Source organism: Ascidia mentula, chromosome 1 (genome assembly GCF_947561715.1).
Source record: "Ascidia mentula chromosome 1, kaAscMent1.1, whole genome shotgun sequence".
NCBI lineage: Eukaryota > Metazoa > Chordata > Ascidiacea > Phlebobranchia > Ascidiidae > Ascidia > Ascidia mentula.
Window position 1 is genome coordinate 4,731,765 of NC_138566.1, and position 17,093 is coordinate 4,748,857.

Below are 17,093 nucleotides of genomic sequence, written 5' to 3' on the forward strand. Positions count from 1 at the left end.
TTGACTTATATCGAATTCCGTATCAAGGTTTTTCATGTTCAAGTGGGTTTATTAAAGTCTTAGCACGACAACACGAAAGTTCAAAACCACTCCAAAGTTTTGTGTCAAGTTAGGTAACAGTAAGTACATTATAAATAAGCGAATTGCTGGGACACATCTTGCTCCTCAAAGAATTCATTTATCTAATTATCAGACGAAACGAGTACTGGTTCGAAATGGCGAGTGAAATTGCGCAATGTGAAAATTCCCGACGACATTTAAAGTCATTGTTCAAACAAAAGCAACAAAAGAAACGAAACGCTTCTGGATCACGCGATCCTACGACGAAGCGTTATTCGGCTCCAGGATATCACCTGGCAACCTGACTCTGAAAACCTGTACACGCTATTTTACAGTCCGTGTATATTGCTGACTTGCGTTGGAGTTATTTGCACAAAATAAGATAATTTAAAGTAATAGCAATGAGTGCTGAAAAGTATATGTGTACAAGTAAACTTTATACATAATATATATTTCGGCTTGTGTTTTGTACGGATATTGTCATTATGGAAAGTACAGAAATCACCATGCCAGCAGTATCTGCAGTCTATGGTTAAGATCCAAATTTTCAATATTTGAAGTCATTTGAAACAGTTTTCGTTTATTATTTCAGAGGTAGTAGCAAACCATTCGCAAATGAAAAACCTGTCAAGCTTGCTGTTGTGGGTTTTGGCGAACGCCATTATTATTAAAGGTAAACCAATCACATTTTTGAAAATAGTAACCTAAACCTGATGCCCAAGGCCAGCCAGGAATGGGAATAGATATATATGAAAGATCATGTACAGTGTCACTTTCATATTATATTTATTTTACACATCCCAATTCTAGTACTAGTGACGAGTAAACTGACGTTTTAACAAATATTCAACCCTTTTTCTGTTAATTGTCTGCTAATACCCCAGAACGTCGATCGAAATTAATATGATCGCCTCCAAACTTAAATTTTCGTATAACTTACAGCTCAGATCAACATTTGTTCGGTGTCTAGCACTCTTACCGATGCATCGGGGATTATAACATCTCCTAACTACCCTTCCAACTATGGCAACCGTCTGGATTGCTCGGCAACCATTGCTGCTGCGGCTGGAAAGGTATGATGGAATACAAAGTGTGTGCATGCTGGACAACACATGTGCAGGGATTGTAACTTTTGTGATTTTTCTTTTGTTTTAGCACCGAGAAGTTTCGTAATATTTCCAATCTCTTTTTTAAGTCTTCTTGTCAAAAGAGTGTGAAATAATGTTGGCTTTTTCAGGTGATAAGGATACAGGTCCTCAACATGAACATTGAAAGCTCTCCAACCTGCAATTTAGACGGCTTGAGCATTTACGACGGGGAATCCTTGGTAACACAAATATTTTGTCCTTTATTTGCATATAAATTTAAATATTACTATTAGTTTATTAAATCTGCGCTACCTGAGCATCGAACTAACTTCCACACTATTTTAACCTGCATAGCTACAGCGCCACCAGTAGCCTCTCAATATGTGGACATTAACACAACGTTGCGCGCTTATTTAGTGTTAAAAACGAGCAATTACCTAATCCAATGTGGCTCAAAATTAGTTAATCTTGGAGTATTAGTTATGCTATTCTTGCTTCCAGGCATCGTGAATGTAAAAAAAAAACTATTCTTCTGGCATAAAAGTTTTGTATGTATTAATAATGCTGCAAATACCTAATTTGCTGCAATAAACTTTGTTCAATTTAATTACCACATGGCCCAACGAACACAACTTATCCACCTCCACCGAGAGACGTGACAAAAAATTAGTAAAGAGAGCACTGAACTATATCTAAAAACATATAGTCGGGGTACATTGCAAAAGCAAACACATTGCACGCCTCGAAGTCAACGGCGGGGAAGAAAATACAAAACCTCATGTTTTCACTGCCGCATTTTCAAATGGTTTTGTTTCTTCACAGTTCAGCAGCCGGGTATTTTGCGGAACGGAAATACCACGGACTTTCACTGCCCATAATCCTACAGTAAGAATCCGCTTCACGACAGACACGTCCACCACTCTGTCAGGATTCCGTATTCAGTGGACCACATCTGGTAACAAGTTCATTTTAACAAGTGTTTGAATAGGCTGGGACATTTCTGAGGCTGTCGTGCATTGTGTTATTTCATTATCTTTTTGTTGTACAGATGGATGTGGAGACGGATCGTTTACTTGCTGGGATGGAGTTTGCGTTCCCTCAACACGGCGATGCGATACGATTCAACATTGTTATGACGACAGCGACGAAATGGAGTGCGGTATGTTACACGCTACAGTATCAGGAAGCGCTTTGTTCTCAAATTTCAACTAAATTTTGCTCCTGTACACTCTTGCGCGCTGTGTACCGATGTCATGACTATTTATTATTGAATTCTATTTTTAGTCCAACTTCTATCTCGTTTCTTTCAGCCCAAACCAGTACCAACCATGGAGAATGTGGAAAATTGGCAGTGGCCCCTCAATTTCTTTGGGTAAGCAACCAACACACATCAGCCCTAGTTATGCCATAGTAGGTTGGCGAAACAAAAAAGAAATACGAGATATTTGGCAATAACTTTTCAAAAAAGCCAATAACAGAAAGATACAAATAAAAAAAGTTTCATAGTACAGTGGTCAAACGATATTCAGCAGCATATATAGAGTGGTCCTTTCTGTCGAATTTTTTTTCTTGCGTAGGAAATCGCGATACACGGTTTACTTGTACTTTAGGATCTTCGCGTTGTTGGCGGAAACAATGCAGCATCCGGTAATTGGCCCTGGCAAGTTTTGATTTCGGTTGGCTGCGGTGGATCAGTTATTTCCAACGACTGGGTCGTAACCGCGGCGCACTGCAATGTCGCGTAAGTGATTTTGGAAATATTACACAGTGATTACTGAGTTATAAAATTAAAAAATACGTCCTTGTTTTATATCTTATCCTTACAACTTCGTTAAGACTTTTAAAACCATCAAAAGAATGGGCCCAAGAAACGTTAAATATTCCACGGTCGTTGTAACTTGGGGATGCGGTTGGTTGCCAGATCATTATCAAATTCATTCGCCAAAGTTGAGAAATTATCGTGGAATCGATTAGAAAAAATTATTTTCAATTACATGTTTACTGTATCTTATCTTTCAGAGTCGGAGCAACCGTCACAGTTGGTCTTTTGGATACGACTACGACCACTGGAACACAAACACTTTCGGTTGCTCAAGTTGTGAATCACCCCGACTATAATAGGTAGGCCTAATGTCTAATGCCTGTATGTGACTTGCTATGTATAAAATAGTCCTGATAAAAGCAAATGCGAAAAGCATTTAAAGCAAGTTGGGTGCAAAATACTTGGAGTTGAGTCTGAATAAAAAATCCAAAGCTAATATCCCATTGATCATTTTACGTAAGTCAGTAGACGTTTCGAACTCTTACTGGGTACATCATCGGTACTAGAATCTAAAGCAAATTATAATAAAAAAATTAAATATCTATCTGCTGCTCTGCTGAGTATTAGGGGTTATTTTCCATATATAACACTTCAACAAGTTTTCGTTGCAAAAAAATATGTCAAAAAATAAATGCAATTTTTCAACTCAATGAAGGAGCACTCTTCGAAACGACATCTCACTGCTTCGTCTATCCACTTCAATTGTTTATTCCTCTACGGCCCGTCCCATCTGTTTGCCAGACGACTCGTCCACTTTCGACATACCTGCTGGCACCACCTGTATTGCTACAGGGTGGGGAACTCTAGGTAAATTGTGGCTCGTTTTTTGGTTAATTGACAACACCGGTCAATGAGCCCGACCCACATATACAAAGTGGAAAACCTGAACGTGATTCGTGACCAGGATAACCAGGCTTCAAGTCCCGGTGTTGTCGAAAAAACACATGAATGACAATGTATATCTTTACAATGTGATTAAATAATAAAAACTGGATCAATTTAAAAACCAAAGGCCCCTGGCAGGCTGTCGATCGCACACCGTATCGATATAATTATATATTAAATTCCACAAAACGATCTGTAGACAGCTCAGATGGATGTTATAATGAGAAAAGGATTCTATTTGAATAAGTTGGAGAAACAGATGATGCCTTTTTAGGCAAAATATATTTTTCTCATTAAAACATCCATCTGAGCTGTCTACAGATCGTTTCGCGGAATTTAATATATAAGTATATCTTTACTTGTATATATCTTGGAGTACAGTCAAATTAAACCGAACAATTAGCATTAATTTTTTGTTTGTTAACGAATGCACACCTTTAGCTTCCGGCTCTTCCACACCAAACATCATGCAGCAAGTAAGACTTCCAGTTGTTGATCAAACTCAGTGTTCCAATGCGATTCAAGGGGGTTTGATTGATTCTCAAATGTGCACCGGCGACTTGACCAATGGTGGCGTCGACACTTGTCAAGTAAGTATGTTTTGGAGCAAATGTGGTTTCCTGCGTTGCCAAATGTCGCAAGCCAAACGTTCGTTTTATGCAAAGCAATTTCGAAAAATCAGGTTAACAATCGGAAAAATACATTGTTAGCTATTTAAGTTCCCATGCATTTTTCGAGTTATACTTCTATACGATCAATTTTGACTTTAGAAAAACATATTTCGCCTGACACGGCCACTGCCATAGTGTGGTTAAGAAACAAAGAAGTTAGTTACGTGACTCAAAGGTTTATATAATGTATGCGATGCTTGCCAGCCTTCCAGGGTACATATGTAGTAAATCCACATAAGTTTTACCACTCTGCGATACAGTTTTCGAGTTGTATATTTAGTGATACGGAAATGATTGTTACACTGTTTACTATGCGGTTAGGGCGATTCTGGTGGTCCACTGGTTTGTTACATCAACGAAGCTCAGTGGTTCCTTCTTGGAATAACCTCATTCGGAGATGGTTGTGCTCAACCTGGCAAGCCGGGCGTATACACTCGTGTCTCAAAATTTGCCACCTGGATTGCGCAAAGTAAGAGGTTAATTTCGATAAATTACCCAAAAATTGAATGACGGAAGGTTTTAAAGGCGCTAATATTTTCCCAAAAAAATATCAACGCGCGACTAGCGTTGAAAAATCTAACTATTATTTTAACTTGTGACACTTACGACAAATTTGACGATATCGTTCTAAAAGAATCGTTTAACAAATTTTAGTAGTGTAATTGGCTTGAAATGTTGGTCTAAAGTTTATAAAACTAACTTTCAAAATCTATTTAGTTTCAGGCGTTAATTCAGCCTCCATACCACCCACACCGGTAACAGCCACATTTCCAGTGACAACCACCGCTACGACACCAGGTGTAACAAACGACGGTAAGTCACCAACACAAAACTTCCTATATAATATAGCACTCAACTAGCAGATGAAGAAGCATTACACGCGGTCGATGGGCGGGCAATTTGAAACATCTTGTCAAAGGGCCCGACTCATTTGCCAAGTAGAAAAACCAATCGGGATTATCGGCAAGAACAACCTGGACCAAAAGAATAGAGAATGAAAATGAAACATGTTATTAACTGGTCTGCAACTTTTCTCAGATTGCGGTGTTTTGGTGTTTACTGCTGCAAGTGGTAATATATCATCACCTGGCCATCCTAGCAACTACCCGTCTTCACAGTCGTGCCAATGGACCATTCAGACGACATCTGACAAGGTAATGGAATTTTAATATCAAAACATGCTTATAAATGTTTCAGGTCATGTTTTTGTGTGACTTCTCCCTGAGCTGTCAAACACGCTTAACCAAATCAATCATATTTCTCTCATGATAAACTGTTCGAGAAATAATCACTATTGATTTCAATAGTCACAGTGCGACCCTACACGGCAGACAGAGATTCTCCAGGCGAAACATTCACACTGGCGCTTGCATGATAAATCTTATGGTTTTATCGGTGTCCATGCCAATATCATGTTTAACGACTGTTGTTCATATATCAAATCATGTGTATTTTGCACAAAAACCAACTGCGCAAATAAACATACACAAAAGAAATGGCATGGGCACCGATAAAACCATGAAGGTTATCAAGTCTGGCACCCATATGCCTAAGAAATTATTAAGCAAAATATTAATTGTTTTATTTGATTACGTACAGGTGATTGAAATTCGATTTTTGTCTTTTATTTTGGAAAGTACCGGCAGCAGTTGTGCATTCGACCATCTTACAGTCTACGACGGCACAGATATTGTGAGTAAATACATACCAGTTAACTTGTGGTCGTGCTGTTAACTCCCCGGTCTCAATTGAAAACTTTTTCAAATTCCTTGTAACGCAGTACACAGGGGTGAATTTCTGTGGAACCACCAAACCAAGGAATTTTGCCGCCTCATCCACCTCTGTTAGGATCGTATTCGTCAGCGATTCCTCTATCAGTGCAGCAGGATTTTTGATTAATTGGCAAACCGTCGGTACGATAACATACAAGACTGTAAAAAGAAAGTTATATAAATAAATGGCATCCAAAATAATGGGACATGAACCACCCCTTTTTCTTCCAACCATAGCTGTAACAATATCAACATTTTTGTGTACTTATTTTGTAACAAAAACCCTATTGCTACAAATGGGTTGTAGATTTTTTTTCTTTAAACAAGTAGTATAAAGTACTTCAGTTGTGTTCGTGATTGTCAGATCGTTGCGGAAATGACGAGTTTGCTTGTTGGAGTGGGGATTGTATTTTATCGAGTTTGCAGTGCAATGGAGCACGTAATTGTGCCGACGACAGCGACGAGATCACGTGTGGTAAGTACAATTATATGAATGCTTTCAGCAAAACATTTGTCCCTCTTAGCTAGCAAAACGACGTGATGATTTAAAATCTTTAAATATATGCAAAAGAGTCATAATAATCGATGTCAGAATCACCAGCTGCATTAATGAGACCTAAAAAACAGTGTGCACACCTGTCTTTCTGTACATCGAAATGCACATTTATGCATCATCGACCACTCTGATAATTATCTGTTTTACTCTGTATATTCGCTTTTAACCGGGAATTTATTTCCCTTCCAGCCCACGCTTCTTCATCTCACAATGAGTGTGGAAAGGTTATGACAGCACCACAGTTTACCTGGGTAGGAAATGCACGCTTTTTTGATAATAGTCCCTTTTGTAGTATTTTTAACGATTTTAGTAGTATTTTTAAGTTTATTGTAAGGGAATCCTTTTATTACTTTACATAACCACATTTCACATTTTTCAAAAAGCATAGACTCGGCACCTTGCAAAGTTACAATTTTTGAAAGTAAATGACGTCAGATTTAATGCAGCGATAGGCAACCGACATGAATTTGTTTGTTAAAAGGATCATCGAGTTGTCGGCGGAAACGAGGCCGCTGCGGAATCGTGGCCGTGGGTAGCCGCTCTTCTGACACTTTCGGGCACAACGCCATTCTGTGGTGGTTCTATTGTTTCCACCCGGTGGATTTTGACCGCTGCACATTGCGTGGACGATTCCACACCTTTCTTGTAAGTTGTTTGGATTAATGTTGAAACTTTATTATGATTATAGACAATTTTACACTGTTTAATGAAAATAAACCGTTTTCTTTTTGTTGGAGTCACGGTAAAGATAAACTTTAGAGACTTTATGCAAAGCATTCGGTTTCGGATACATTGTATCCCGTTTTAGTGGTGACCCGAATGTGAAAGTGGAAGTCGGAAAGCATATAAGAACCGGGGGAGCTTCGCAGTCATCAACAGTTTCCACCATCTACACACACTCATCTTACTCCTCGTAACAAAATTCGATTTGTTTGCTACCTCACAAATATAAAACACACACAAACTCACCTTTGCAGAACCACCACTGGAAACGATATCGCCTTGCTTAGGCTTACGACGGAGCTTGTGTACAGCTCAAATGTGAGACCTATCTGCATTCCAAGTGCAAACCACGCTGTGGATTCCTCTTCTATGGCAGTAGCGACAGGATGGGGAACTTTAAGTAAGCAGGAAGTAGGGCTGGCATTAAACCACACATGTCGACGACTACGTTTAAATGCCGATAAAAAATGATCATATAATGGATACTAACGCTGACTTGTCCAAAAGAAGTGTTGTTTCCAAAGTTTATGCTTAAACCAACCAACTTATGATGGTACAATCTCTGAACTACAGTACATCAAAGCTACACGATTCGCTAAACGTCCTAAACAAGTAACAAGTTGGGGCATTTTCAACACAATTAGTTTTGAGAAGAAAACAAGCCGAAACTTCAGCGAATCCCTAAACTTAGCCTTGTCTTTTGCATAGGATCCGGCGGCGATTCACCTTCGGTGCTGTATCAAGTTCGACTACCCGTGGTCACCCATTCCGCATGCAATGTCAAATATCCATTATACGAAATAACGTCGTCGCAAGTGTGCGCTGGAGACACCGCCAACGGCGGTGTTGACACTTGTCAGGTTAGAAGGATGCCTAAAGTTATCAGAAACGAAACATTTGTCCATCGACTATGCATACTGTCACTTATATAATCTACATTTTTTTTTATGATGGCAATCTACACCGATTTGTGTTGTTGCACAAATTTTCGCTATATTGTGAACACATCTTATTGACAAATCACCGCAGGGCGATTCCGGAGGACCCCTCGTTTCCTTGGTAACCGAGACAACGTGGTATTTGTTGGGAATCACATCTTACGGTACAGGATGTGCAGATGCTTCTTCTCCTGGAGTCTACACCAGAGTTTCGTCCTTCAAGACTTGGATCGATGGTAAGCAAATTACAGCCAGCAGAGATCTAACCTCACAATACCATACTTCTTTAAACCTTCACCTCGTACAAGCATAATGTACTTGAAGTACGTTGTAGACAATGCCACCACTTGGATTCACTACATTTCATCATTGTAGTTTCGTGTCTAAGCCTCCGCGGTTTGTATTTAGTTTTTCTTTGCTGCTGAAATGTAAAAAAAGGCCGGCAAAGTCAGGCTACAATATAATCTTGGTTGTTCGAAGTTCTAGAATTGCATGTGATTCGCTTATTACTATTGTCTCCATTGCTTCTATAAAACAAAACTCTGTCCTACTATGCCCATTGTTAACACGCTTATTTCATAAAATCGATTCACGAATTTTCTTCATTTAATCAAGTAATAGTAAGAAAACATGTTTGATGAGAAATTTAACTTCCTACAAAGAACATTCCCATCAATGTTTGTTTGGATCATCTAATCTAATGCCAGACGAATATTTTTATTTATTTGTTGTTAAAACCATATTCTAGCCACTTGTACACACTCTAGGACTAACCCATTTGTGTGTAGATACGATGGCCAGCGGCGCTGCGGAGACGAAAATAAACCTCTTCATGACCATTTCTGTCACCCTTTCTGTTTTAGTGACCAGTCGATTCATCTAATAATTTTGTGTTGTTTTTGGGTGTGATACTACGACTGGTAATGTGTGCCTTGTAAAATGTTCTCGATCGCAATAATTGCGTTCAAACAATGTTATTTTACCATTTGGGAACGAAATTTTGTCCTCGGGACGCTTTGGCAACAAAATTTCGAGCTAAAGGCAAAAAAGCACAATAACTTTACCTCTAATTCGTGCTTGAAATTTTATTTAAATAGCAATTAGATATCATTGAAAACTTGAATATTTTCATGAAGCGATTTTCAATTTTTAGTCAATCAGTGTTATGTGTTGCCATTTGTGGAAAGCACTTTTGATTTTCCGTAGTTTGTAGTACATTTTATGTTTAGGCATTGTGTAAATAACCAAACATTTTGCAAATGTTAAGAAGTACTGTGTTACAGAATTATTTCGACAGCTTTGCAATTCGGCGGTTAGATGTTTTTGGGTGGCGATGTTATCCCCCAAGTAAGTGAAGTGCGAGACTTCAAAGCAATATGCGTGGGTAAAACCATATATTAAATAAAGTGGTAACAACGAAGGAAAACAGTGAAATTACAAGGTTCCAGGAAGAAAGGTGAAAACAATGAAATACAAACAATAACAATAACTAACAAAAGTGAAAGGTGACGTGGAGTAAATTAAATTCGTTACAACTATATGTAAATCATGGAAAATGTTACACATTACCTATTTCTGCATTAAAGCAATTTATGGAGAAAATTTGGGGGTCTTTCATCAACCCGACCACTATTACACTATCATAATTTATCTAAGTAACGGTTTCCATGGAAAAGCTTAAGTATTACCAATTCTAAAACTGAACTTCATTTTTTTTTTGTCGTGATAAGTTTCAGCAAAATAGTAAAAACAGTAGACAAAGGGTATTATAATAACCTATTCCTAGAGGTTCTTAACCGGGATATAATTTTATTTGAGAGGAAATGCTAATATTTTATAACAGTCTAAAAAATTGATTAAATGTAAGAGCTTGGTTTCTCTTAATAATACTCACGTAACAAAGTATTTGCATCTTAGGCTACCACCAATCGTTTCAAAATCTCAGAATATTACATATCCTCTTGCAGTGAAGGATGGGGGGACTTACGTAATATCATGGTTATTACCTGATAGTGCACTCGCGATGCGTACGCGAAATCATAAATGTTCCTAACATTTGCAAGTCAAACGCTATAAAGGTATTTTATTTAGCATTGAAGTGTGGGTTTTACCTTATTACGTGCGCATGCCGATTCACGTTTGTAAAAATTTTACTGAACGCGTGAAATTTGAACTCCTGACATAAGCGGTTAGGTTTGTTGGCTGTTGGCTTGCAGTAACATAATAATTTTACAAACATCCAAATAAGAACAATTGCATTTTTTTTTCTTAAAGCCTCTCATCGTCTTAGATAACCGCATATTTTCGAAACATGAAATATTTTGCATTACTATTTTCCTTATTGCTCGCAAAAGCCAACACAGTAAAAGGTAAGCAACAAAATAAATGTTTCTATGTTGATCAACTAAAAGTTACTTTTTAATGATTGTTTTGTTTGGAAACCATTATTAAAAACACAATTATGTAAACTAACAAAACACGTTTCATCAATACCAAAATGCTTTACTCAACGACATTTTTTGATTTTTCCTGTCGTGTTTCCTACCACTAGTTCAATAGGTTTCACTGAGGGGATTACGTTTGCCAAAAAAACAATCTGTTCACGAAATGTGTGTTTCCTGTGATTGAAGTTACCGTATACCACCGCAAGTATTTTGCATAGTTAGACACCAGCCTTGAGCTATTTTGAAACTACGGGCTTGTAGCAAGTGTAGTATTCGTAATCTTGTAAATCTATAAGCTAGTGATAATATCCGGCCAAGACCCCACGAGAGCGAGTGCAACTTGTTGTGCGAGGCTTATGTTGCGCTTCTTGCAACAACGCTTAAATCCAGGTTCGCATGAGCCTGTTCCGGCACGACGTTTCAAACAACTTTGCTTTACTGGTAATAAACTCCAAATATATAACTGTAAAATACCAATAGTTCGTTAACCAACAACACAAAAGTCTCCTGAATCCAGTATTAGTGCCGTTTATATCCCCAGTGTCGCTCTAAAGCCAACCAAGCGAGGCGTTAATTGGAGCCGGTCATTGGCCCATCGGTGTCACGCGAAAGGGAGGCGGACGAGAAAGTAGCTAGCGAAGCGATAACAAATCAACGTGTGGTGACTGGTGCACTCGAAACAATAATAAAATTAAATAAAAAACAATTTACCAAGACAGGTGTATGGTGAATCATGAAGCAATGGAATGTGACACAGATGAAAACGTGAAAGACTAAAAAGGAAGCTGTCGAATAAACAAGAACAAGTGTTTCGTACATGGGTTGGTGTGTATAAACTTTTAAAATAGTTGAAAGAGGAACGTGGCAAAAATGTTGTCCCCTTTTTAAATTTTTGTCCTACAAACAGAAAAATTTTCATTAATTCAGCAAATGTATAAATGATATTGCAGCAGTGGTGCAGAGTAAAGGCAAACATAATGCTCAATTATGTGCTTGATTAGGGAGCGAAAAGAAACCGAGAACAAACCAAGACATGACACAGTTTGCGGTTAACTGTGATGTACCAAAAATTTACTGACACAAGCAAGATTCGTGGTTTTATGACTTTGATAACGTTTTGCTAAATTTAAATGCTAGTTTTATTTAATTTTAAGACAAGTATGGCATCTTTGGAAAGGTTTTTTTAATGAGCTTTGTAATGGTGGAGCAATTATCTTTTCTGTTGTGTCAAAAATGTTATGAGAACTGTTTTTGGGCCCTTTGTTATGAATACTATACTATTTAGCTGTAATATTCTGTGCTTTGTTTGTAAAATTGACATTTGTTATTCCTTGTACATGGGTGGTTGGAACGGTAAGGCATTGCCCATACCAAATGAATGCTGGCAAACGGGAAAACATTGCACCTTTACACACACCTATTTCCACTCTACATGTATGTTGAAATGACATAGTAATTCATACTGTAACCCCATGCTTTGATATGCGAACCAGTCTGCAGGGCGTGCACTGTCCTCCGTAAAAAAGCATAGTTTAGGATTTTTGCAAACTGCAGTCCAACTTTTTTCATTATGCTTACGTGAACACCTGCTCCAAACCTGTTTCATGACGTGCAAACGATTTGACTGAACTTGCAAAAAAAAACAGGGATGGCAACCAAAGGCAATTATGGAAAACTAAACAATCAATCGAAAATCAGTTTGTTTTTCATGCTAAGGTTGCTTGCAAAACGTATTATGGTTTCTTACTGTAACGAAAGAAACGTTTTGCACAACAAACCGCAATACCATCACACAAATAGATTACTGCGAAATCATCATACAAATGCATATTTATATATATATCAACAATTAATGTTTTAGGGGCTCTTGTGACGTTTAACATCACCACAAGTGTAGAATGACACAAAAATACGGAATATTTTGCCGGAAGCGTTGACTTATCAATGTCTGTGCTGATTGAATAATGTGAAATAAACAGGATTCGACTAACGGTGTAGATTTTTTCGTTGAAAAAAGTTTGACGTACAGGATTTAATAAGGCTTTAAGACTTAATAAGTTCTGTTTTTACGCTAGTATATCATATAAAACTGCGATTCCACTGTTATGTTGCAGTCGTGTCTAAATATCTGGATTGAACGAACAAGGCAACGTCTCTGTCGCAACTTAGATAGCTGTGTATCAATGCAACGTCTATATCTTTGCAAATTGCTTTAACATCGACTGTGCGTTCGGCATTTGTCAAACATGAAATACAATGTTTTGCTCATGTTGTTTTTCGTTGCAAGAGTCTTCAGTATTGAAGGTAGGATAAGTAGGCAAATAAATCTCGCCTGCTTTACAAGGTTATGTATTACATTACATTTTGCTTTAGGCAAAGAATAAATGTACGTAATAACACAACAATAAACGTTTCAAAACAATATATATTTCTAGGTGCTGAACAGTACGACATTTGCCAGGCAACTACTTTGACTGCTGAGTCCGGAATATTAACATCCCCCAATTATCCATCAAATTACGGAAATAATTTGTTTTGCAATGTAACAATTTCGGCGGCTCCAAACAAGGTTACCCATAATATAGGGGCAATGTTGCAATTGGAAATTTAACTCTAAATAGTTGACAATAATCTGTTAGCTGTGATATTATTTATTATTGTCACTATTATTTTATATATTACAATTGCAGGTAATAATAATTGAATTTCTCAACATGACGATCGAGTTTCATCGAAGTTGCAGATTCGACAGTCTCAAAGTATACGATGGCAGTGAATTGGTAAGTTTCAACAATTACAGAGAATTTGAAACAAGCAGAAGTGAAGGCCTTAGCATTTTTTATTGGCATGAAATTCTTTAATTGCAAAGTGACTATGCTTCACTGTAAATTTTAGGCACGCATATTCTACAAATGTTCAAATATTCTGAAACATCTGAATGTTGAGATATATTTTGAACGTGCAATTTTTTCTAATCATTTTTTTTAATAACTTTTACTTTTAAGACAAAATAACAAACTCAATCAATTACTGAAATTTTAAAATTTTGCATACAGTTCAACAGCAGACGGTTGTGCGGCACAGTGGTTCCAAGGAGTTTTCAAGCAAACAGTTCTGTTGTGAGACTTGACTTCAAGACGGATGCCACTATAAATGCAACAGGTTTCAAAGTCAAGTGGGAAATGTCTGGTAGGAGCATACAAATGCATTCCTGTTGATCTTGTTATAAACGCCATCAAATAAGTAACAGTAGTAAAATAGTAGTTATAATATTTTAAAATTGCTAATAAACATTTTCAGATGCATGTGGTTTCAATTATCATACTTGCTGGAATGGAAATTGCGTACCTTTAACCCAAAAATGCGACACCATCCGCCACTGTAAAGACGACAGCGACGAAATTGAGTGTTGTAAGTATTAATATTCATTATTCACTATTCTGTTTTGATGAAATATAACTGTAAGGAAATCCTTCGTTTTATTTTTGTATATTTTTGTACTTGTTTTAGCGCAAGTTGTTGCAAGCAATGACGAATGTGGAAGTGTTGCAGTTGCACCTACCTTTGCTTGGGTATAAAATTTTTCTTTTGTGTAGAAAACTATTTTACATTTATTATATTTATTTGTCGCTTTCAATGATTAAAATACATGTTATTTCAACATAATTAAAAATTAACTTTTTAAATTTTGTGAAAAAAAATCGATTTTGTGTCGTTATCCTGCAGGACCTTAGAATAGTTGGTGGAAACAATGCAGCATCTGGCTCTTGGCCGTGGCAAATATGGTTGTCAGTTGGGTGCGGGGGCTCCATCATAGGCAACGAATGGGTTGTTACAGCTGCCCATTGTACAACTGGTGATATGTCAGTACCCTAAATCATATGTAAAAATTGATGTTGTTACTTTTACATATTGAAGTTGTTGCATTAATGTTTGATAACCACAGATCAGATTTAAGTGTAACTGCTGGACTTCAGAAGAGGACGCAAACTGTTGGAATCCAAACCATTTCAGTTTCATCAGCAACAATTCATCCAGATTATAATTCGTAAGCCATCTTGCTTTACACCCGAAATAATTTAACCCTCTTCAATCGTTTTGACCCAGTTACATTGTCCGCGTAAAAAAAACCTAATTTATTTTAGCACTAATCTACGAAACGACATTGCCCTACTACGCCTTACAACCCCACTGGTATATTCCACCACAGTTCGGCCAATATGCTTACCTGATGACTCTTTAAGTTTTGATATACCAACTGGAGAAATCTGTATAGCTACTGGTTGGGGAACCTTAGGTAAACCGGATAAAAGCTTAGGCCTACATATAAATGAAAACAGAAACTTTTTTAAATTATAAAAAATAAAAAATAATTCTTTAGGATAGCCTACTTCTAAAAAGAGACGAATATTTGTGCGGTGTAGATATCATTTTTTTTAATCTTTTGCAAGCTTTTGGTTCTTCCACACCAAACATCATGCAGCAAGTAAGACTTCCGATAGTCGATCAAACTCAGTGTTCCAATGCGGTTCAAGGTGGTGTGATTGATTCTCAAATCTGCGCAGGCGACTTCACCAACGGTGGTGTTGACACATGCCAGGTAATGGTTTTGTTAAAAATGTGTAGAACTGCAGTGATTGCAAACTTTGCCACCCTATTTTATTTCTACTGCGAGTACAATCCACGCTAAAACAGTGTTACGCTTTTGTTGCAACATTTAAAAACATCTTTCGTAAATGTTTGTGCATTTGACGATTACTTTCAGGCAAACGACATGTTTTTTGTTTTTGTTTAAAAATCTTTTCTTATTTCTTTTTGTAATGGTCAGTATAAACACCTAAAATAGGGCGATTCCGGTGGTCCACTGGTTTGTTACATCAACGAAGCTCAATGGTTCCTTCTTGGTATAACATCATTCGGACGAGGTTGTGCTCAAGCAGGAAAACCTGGAGTTTACACCCGCGTTTCGAAATATGCAGCATGGATCAGAGAAGGTGGAAAATTGCAATTTATGTTGTCTGGATTTTTTTTATTACATTATTGAAGTTTTATGTCATGTTGGCTTTTTGCAACTGAGGAATGAAATATAGCTTCCTTATATAGTGACAAACGTCAAAACCTCATCGATTCCTTCCACGCCAGTGACGGTAACATTTCCCACTTCTTCTGTTACAACCACTATCGATGGTAAGGAAGTAAAGGTTTTTTGCCGTTAATGGCTTTGCCTAACGTCCTGTGAAAAAAGTCAGACCCCCAGACAACACCGTTTTTTGTAATTGTTCGTGCCTACGACAACCTTCTTCGGATTGTCTTATACGTTGTGTGCCGCAACACTTCGTAAAACGGTGATAATCAACCATGAAAGAGTACCCGAAATTACCCGATAATACCCGATGTTACCCGAAATCACGCGAAATTGTCCAGAAACGCAACTTACCTTTCCCCATCTTCTGTAAAATACTTGTTAGGTTCGTTGTATGCCAATAATTTGCCGAAGGTCTGAAGCTAAGTCACGGTTGAATGCATGTTTATCACCAATTCTATTCTTATGCAGATTTTGTTCCAACCGATGGTGCTTTGAAGTGGAATGCAAACTGCATTCTCGTGTTCGGAGCTTGTCTTGGGTATTTCGTTTTGGACTGGCAATAATTCCTCGCTAATTTCCGCCTTTTGGAACTTTTTAATGCACAAATTGTATATTATGTAAATAGCGTTTTGTGTTAAATGAAATATTTATATTGTACAACTTTTTCTCTATTTCGCTATAACGAATTTCTGGTGGCAACTTGTACAAATAAACTACGAAACGGACGTGTTGTAAAAATAAAAAAACAGTTTATGAGCGAGAAGATATTTGTGTTAATGTTTGTGTTTCGAACACTTTAATTACTTGCAACATTTTTGATTTCGGTGAAGAAATTTGCAAACAGGACCGATATGTACCGTCCAGCTGAATAGCAACGATTTCCCTGTTGGCTTTTCATTGAGATTTCAACACGCAATGTTGCAAACTTTCGTTTCCGTGGAGCAACACAAACGCATTCATTAAGTAATCACCTCGAACATTTGTACGTGTTCATCGGTTTGGGTTGATTAGTGAGAATTTCGAAGTAAAACTTCTCTAGATATGCTGC

At 37.5% G+C, this 17,093-nt stretch overlaps 2 protein-coding genes across 2 annotated transcripts; both read left to right on the top strand.

The window, feature by feature from the left end:
* The first annotated feature begins 619 nt into the window (after window positions 1-619).
* Window positions 620-9,784, top strand: LOC145911797 (ovochymase-1-like). The gene is made up of 23 exons (XM_082999238.1): window positions 620-733; window positions 1,003-1,133; window positions 1,298-1,387; window positions 1,971-2,103; window positions 2,197-2,307; window positions 2,459-2,520; window positions 2,759-2,889; window positions 3,168-3,269; window positions 3,626-3,777; window positions 4,297-4,445; window positions 4,848-4,995; window positions 5,244-5,339; window positions 5,565-5,680; window positions 6,126-6,218; window positions 6,307-6,439; window positions 6,663-6,773; window positions 7,044-7,105; window positions 7,336-7,499; window positions 7,663-7,767; window positions 7,832-7,977; window positions 8,286-8,437; window positions 8,607-8,751; window positions 9,304-9,784. The coding sequence occupies exons 1-23, from the start codon at window positions 676-678 to the stop codon at window positions 9,396-9,398; spliced, it is 2,685 nt and encodes an 894-aa protein (XP_082855364.1). The 5' UTR covers window positions 620-675; the 3' UTR covers window positions 9,399-9,784.
* Window positions 9,785-13,205: 3,421 nt separating this feature from the next.
* Window positions 13,206-16,608, top strand: LOC145894140 (chymotrypsin-like protease CTRL-1). Its single transcript, XM_082982652.1, has 12 exons — window positions 13,206-13,263; window positions 13,395-13,501; window positions 13,650-13,739; window positions 14,016-14,148; window positions 14,260-14,370; window positions 14,470-14,531; window positions 14,686-14,822; window positions 14,906-15,007; window positions 15,105-15,256; window positions 15,411-15,559; window positions 15,806-15,953; window positions 16,514-16,608. Exons 1-12 carry the CDS (start codon window positions 13,206-13,208, stop codon window positions 16,606-16,608), a joined length of 1,344 nt encoding a protein of 447 aa, XP_082838778.1.
* Window positions 16,609-17,093: the final 485 nt, after the last annotated feature.

Excerpts from the sequence above, each read along its gene's own strand:
- LOC145911797 (XM_082999238.1), top strand. The coding sequence starts at position 676 with ATGAAAAACCTGTCAAGCTTGCTGTTGTGGGTTTTGGCGAACGCCATT. Across the intron at positions 2,104-2,196 it reads TATTCAGTGGACCACATCTG|ATGGATGTGGAGACGGATCG; the intron begins GTAACAAGTTCA and ends TTTGTTGTACAG. Across the intron at positions 6,774-7,043 it reads CAGCGACGAGATCACGTGTG|CCCACGCTTCTTCATCTCAC; the intron begins GTAAGTACAATT and ends TTTCCCTTCCAG.
- LOC145894140 (XM_082982652.1), top strand. The coding sequence starts at position 13,206 with ATGAAATACAATGTTTTGCTCATGTTGTTTTTCGTTGCAAGAGTCTTC. Across the intron at positions 13,740-14,015 it reads TATACGATGGCAGTGAATTG|TTCAACAGCAGACGGTTGTG; the intron begins GTAAGTTTCAAC and ends TTTTGCATACAG. Across the intron at positions 15,560-15,805 it reads GTGGTGTTGACACATGCCAG|GGCGATTCCGGTGGTCCACT; the intron begins GTAATGGTTTTG and ends CACCTAAAATAG.